The 5,638-nt window shown below is 48.3% G+C and overlaps 1 protein-coding gene across 1 annotated transcript; it reads right to left on the reverse strand.

Annotated features, from left to right (window-relative positions):
• Positions 1–356: 356 nt before the first annotated feature.
• Positions 357–2,077, reverse strand: LOC123039977 (uncharacterized). The gene is made up of 2 exons (XM_044462947.1): positions 1,651–2,077; positions 357–1,515 (listed from the first exon to the last, which is right to left on the reverse strand). The coding sequence occupies exons 1-2, from the start codon at positions 2,075–2,077 to the stop codon at positions 578–580; spliced, it is 1,365 nt and encodes a 454-aa protein (XP_044318882.1). The 3' UTR covers positions 357–577.
• Between the last annotated feature and the right edge of the window lie 3,561 nt (positions 2,078–5,638).

Here is a 5,638-nt window from a genome sequence, read left to right on the forward strand (position 1 = left end):
CCAGGCTCCACGCATGTTTGACTTGTCACCGTCTCTAAATTTACTTGACACCACTGTAGAACCCGAAAGGTCTCACAACTGAAGTTTGGTCTGGCTCCTGAAATGTTGGTTTCAAACTTGATGTGGATGCAGACTTGATTTCAAACTTGATGTGGCCATCTGCGGTCTATTTTGTCAAAAAGTAAAAATAAAATAACAATGCATTGACCATTGATATCAGGATAACCTTCAGTATTATCAGGACATCTTTGCCTCGTCATGTGGTATCATGCAAGTTGGAAAAGATTAGGTGGACAAGTGGAAACAGTCAAAGAACTTCAGAGCGTACACATGATCAAAAACAACAGACGTACAGTTTGCCTAATTGCTTATTACTTACAGTTGGGATATAAAAAATAACAGTGAAATTTGTACTACTTCAGAGCGGTCCAAAAAGAAGAGAAAATATGGTATTTCAGAAAGGAGAACAGTCTCAGGCTCTCAGCTCACAACCTTTACCTACTCTGCTTGCTTCTCTTCAAGTTTCTGCGAACCATGCATGACCTTCGAGTGTTGGATAAAAGACTAGACAATTTAATCAGCCACTACTCTTCTGAAAACACTTGTTACTTGTGACCATGCGACGTGGCCTTTGTACCTCACAGTGAACGATGTAGCTGTAGTGAGGCGGCAGGTGGGATGTCCATGCATGGACCTTGAATTTCCCTCGAAGCCTGACACTACCAAAGAGAAGATCTTGCGCGCTCATCATCCTGAGAGCTTCATGTCCAGTTTCAGCAGAACATGTCTCGTAGTCAAGAAACAACACGACACATTCAGAAGAACTTTTATTCACCCTCCTGAGATATGTTGGCTCCACCATCTGCCATGGAAGAGTGAAACGATCCCCATACACTGAGATATTTGTCGTCTTCAAATTTCTGAGGGCTGCAAGGGCCATGCTCCAGAAATGGGGGTTAAAATTTGCTTTCAGTATTCCACTGATGATGTTTGCAGACATGAAGCACCCACTCGTCAAATTGGCCATCTCCATGGCCATTGATGCGAGCTTCGGGTGGTCCTCTGCTCTCGCGCTCCCAAAGGAACGCACCTTGAAGAAGTACCAGTATGCTTCCTGAGTTAAGAACTGTAATCTGATGGGTTCTGTGGTTCCAAACCTTGCGATCTTGTCGGAGCGGCTCACAATTATCATCTTACTTCCGCTCGTGATGCGACTTTTTGCAGCTGAATACAAACTCTTCCATTCAGACTTGTCGATGTCCAGAAATAGCTCAATGATGATCAGTGTCCTTCCACCGCTGATGCCACGGTTTTGATGCTTGATTCTACCTCCATCTCTTAGAGTCTCTACACTTGCATCTTTAAGAACATCTCCATTGAAAAACAAAATTTGAGAGAAGTGGTTGCGCACCCTTTCGTCGTTGCATACATGCTCGACCAGGGTGCTCTTTCCAACTTTCCTAGGACCAACGATTGGCAAGACAGCCAAATGATCAGCAGCGCCATTAGCAGTTTCTGCTTGCAACAGGAAGTTCATCACAAGTTCCATCTCCATTTGGCGTCCAAACATGCATTTGTCCAGCAGCAGATACATGTTGTAGGGTTGACGGTGCAGACGTGGGTAACTGTTTAGAAATATGATGAACTCACTCACATCTTCAATGGTCTTCTGCATGCTGCCAAGAACTTTCTCCAGCAGCTCAGCTTGTGCTGCACCTTCACTGTTGCCACTGCAGAAACATACACGCTTTGCAGGGTTGAACTTAGATGGGGCAAAAGAGTAATCTTTTGTCCTGTCATCTTCATGGGCTCGGCAACTGAAGATGTCGAGGGTGTAATAGCCCCTGTACATCTCCTGTCTCAGTATGCTGAGGTGATGCAGCATGGCCTGGTTTGTTATGAGCCGGTCATCTGCCTCCTCGACGACGACATGAAGCCGCAGTAGCAGCCGTTGCAGGCTGTGCAGCCTCTCCTCCACGCTTGTCGCCGCTGTCCGCTGCTTCAGGTATCTGTCCACCAGGAAAGATATGGATCTACTGGCAAGCTCACCCATAGCAGCAGAAAATATTACCTCCATGTATGTGTGTTTGAGAGCCCGCTCGGTTTACATATATCTGAAACTGGGTGAACTGCCAAAGCTGGGTGAAGCTATATATATCTGAACTTGCCCAAGGACAGACACTATGGGTCTTCATCTTATTTCTCCGTTGAAGCCGTGTTTTTCTTTTCTTTGATCAAAGAGTTGAATATGAGAATGTATAAACCGAAAGAGACATGTGTGTAGAAAGTTTGTGTCTTATCTTTTGTGGCTTGGAAGAAATTTGGAAATGGTCATCTAATGACCTCTGCTAGTCTAGAAGGAGCAGAAAAAATATGAAGAGGTGGTGCGAAAGAAAGACCTGCTGTTATGAACTTTCAACCCCTTAACGCCCTTACTTTTCTGCAGTTGCTCATTGCTACTCAACCTTCCACCGGACAGTGTATATCCAATTCCTGCCTGGCAAACGTTTCAAAGCATGAAAGTGACCCTGCAATGAGTTTGCAAACCCGGAGACCGGAGTGATGATTGAGCAAGTTATGTGCTGCTTGATAGCCGTGCGTCATGAAGCACAAAATATTCAGAATTTTCTCCTGTTTGTGGTATTGACAGATAACGCTGTTTCACTACCTTCCAAGGGTCAGCAAACTGCTTGCTTCTTCTGTTGGGCTCTCCAGTGTTCCAACATCAACCTCTTTGTTGAGGCTGCTATCAAGATTGGCCAATAAAAGAACTAGCACGGCTGCGGTGTCCGCTGAGAGGTGGACGTGTCGATGTAACAATGCTTGCTTGATGTTGATGGAGAGAAAAGTGAGGTTGCTGGGAGCATTACCCTCTGTGAGGATATAGATTCACTGGTATGGCAGCTTGAAAGTAAAGGGGTTTACTCTTCGAGCTCTCTGTACCATATGATCAATTTTAGAGGGGTACAGCCAGCTTTCATCCCAGCGGTGTGGGAACTTCATGTGCCCTCCAAAATCCATGTTTTCTTGTGGCTTTTCTCGTATAACAAACTAATGACCAGAGACAATATGAGGAAAAGGCATATCATTAAACCCCTTGGGTGTGTCTTTTGCTCTGATCATGAAACCAACTCTCACCTGTTTTTTGAGTGTATTATAGCAAAAAATGTCTGGTCATTTGTAGCTGACCACTTCAAGGTCGAGGTAGGGACTGAATTTGAATCGATAGCATAATTCTGGATCTCTAACAGGAGGAATTCTGCCTTAAATATAGTTTCTTCAGCAGTCTTATGGTGTTTGTGGAAGTATAGGAACTCTATCATCTTTAACAACACCATTTGGACATCTATTTCACAGGTTTGGAGGATGATCCTCAGAACACTCAAGTTCTTGGCGGTCTTGGCTCCGGAAAGTGGCAGGGCACGTCTGGAGGATTTCTTGACAGCACTAACAACGTTCTCCCAGCAGCCGCTGAGGATGACGAGTGGCTGATGCTTAAAGGTTACGCGAGAGATGTAGTAGTAAACCAATGGGACAAGCTGAAGATCTCGGAGGATGACTGGAGCTTCCATTCTCCAAAGAAGCAGGGAGACCTGAAGAACAAAGGCATGCTGAGCAGTCCGGTCTCGACCCTGGCCTGTTGGTCACCTCAAGCGGCCACAGTACCGCCTTTCAAGTTCAGAAGGTCCGGAGAGACGGAAGCAAACGCGCTCCGGAGATTTCAGCCTGAAAACCCCCTGCTCTCGTCCAGGCCTGCGTGCCGCATGATCTAGAAAAAAGATCTGTAATCTGTTTTCTTAATTTACTTCTAGCACTCTTTTTCTGTCCTGAACTGCTTCTCTAAGTGAGCTGATGTAAACATGTGGTGCGTTTGGGGGTTTCATTCGGAGTAATGGAACCGGGGAGGCAGCCTCCCTGTTCATCTAAAAAAATGGAGAGAAAAGCGACGGCAGTCCCAGCTGCTGAAACCATCGACGGGGAATTGGCGGCGAACACCTGGAGCCCTGACGTGCCGTCTGAAACCATCGACGTCAAGTCCTTGATGCCAAGCCCCTGTTTTCTCCTATGCTGGTTCAAGAGCTGCGGCTAGCAAGATGTGCTGCACTAGTTTTTGATGTATGCCACACTGACACTGCTCTTGTATGTTCAGCCGCCAGATCTAATTGGGCTTAAGCTGCTGTTTAATTTGAAGACGGAACAGGGCAGAGACCCTGTTGATCTAAACACAAAGACCAAAAAAATCACTAGTACTTTGAACTGAAATGGAATGAATCGTATAGCAGCGACGGGGATGCTGCACGCCCAGAGTGCGGGCACCTGGCTCGGCGACGCGGTGGCCGGTCGGAGCCACGGCAGGGAGGCGCTGAGGGTTGGTCCCCAGTCGGTCTCCGCTATGGCAAGTCTCCTACTGATATGATAGGCGCCGACGACTCGGTCCCACACGAGTCAGCCCAAATTTCTAAGCATGATTATTATCATCTCAAAAAAAGTACTACTACTTAGTTTTATTATCAAAACCAGAGTATTAATAGGTAGTACATCATGAAATGAAATATACGCAGCATGTTTTATTTCAGATGTTGATATTATTCGTATAAATTTAGTCAAAGTTAAAAGAAAATTGGCTTGAACACAGTCCAAAATAATACTATATATATGATTTATTGACGGAGGGAGTACTCAGGCATGTAGGAATGCAGGATTGTGAATTCTTAGGATTCTCGGCCAACATCTACTATTACTCATAGATTTAAAATAAAAACCGGACAGGACATCGAATCAGTGTGTTGAGTATATTGATTATTAGGAAAGACTAGATAGACTAGGATTAGTTCTGCCTTGTCTTGTACTCCAAGTAGATCATTGTACTCCTATATATATGCTCACGAGGCTCAAGCAATACAACAAACTATTTCACCAAACTTCTCTCTCCCTTCTAACATGGTATCAGTGTCCGGGTTCTAAACCCTAGCCGCCGCCGCTTCCGCACCCGCGCACCGCCCCTGGGGTGGTCGGCCTCCATGACCGCCGCCGGGGGCCGCGCCGCCCGTACCTAGGGTTCGTCCGCCGGCCGTGTTGGCCGGCTGCCCTAGAGAGTCTTTTTCCCGATCCTTTGATCCGGATTTTTCTCTCTTTCGTCGGTCGCTTTGATCGGCGTCTACTTTTTGGTTTTCCGAACTATTCTTGATCGGTTTGCGTCGCCCACCGCCGCCGTCGATCCCGAGCGCCTCTACTCCGACCACGGCGCGACCAGCCGGCCTCTCCTCCGACCACGGCGCGACCAGCCGGCCTCTCCTCCGACCCGGCGACCACGCGCGCCGAGGCGGCCCGTCAGGGCCAGCCGCCGTCTGCGCGTCGGTCCGCCCGTTGCCCTGTGCCGGCCGTCACCGCCCTGCTCCGACCGGGACTCCTGCATCACCCGACCCGGCGGCCTCGCGCCATGCGGCGGCCAATCATAGCCGCCCTGCCACCCGCCGTCGCCGGCTTCATCTCGGACTCCGCCGCTACCACGCCTCCACCGAGCGGCGTCACTGACCTCGTGCGCGATCGGCTTGATCATCCGCTCGCCGCCGCGATCCGCCTCATCTACGCCACGCGACCGACCTGGCCCGTCAGTTACGCGCGCCTCCGCAGGTCC

The sequence above is a fragment of the Triticum aestivum genome, chromosome 2B, assembly GCF_018294505.1.
Source record: "Triticum aestivum cultivar Chinese Spring chromosome 2B, IWGSC CS RefSeq v2.1, whole genome shotgun sequence".
In the NCBI taxonomy this organism is placed as follows: Eukaryota; Viridiplantae; Streptophyta; class Magnoliopsida; order Poales; family Poaceae; genus Triticum; species Triticum aestivum.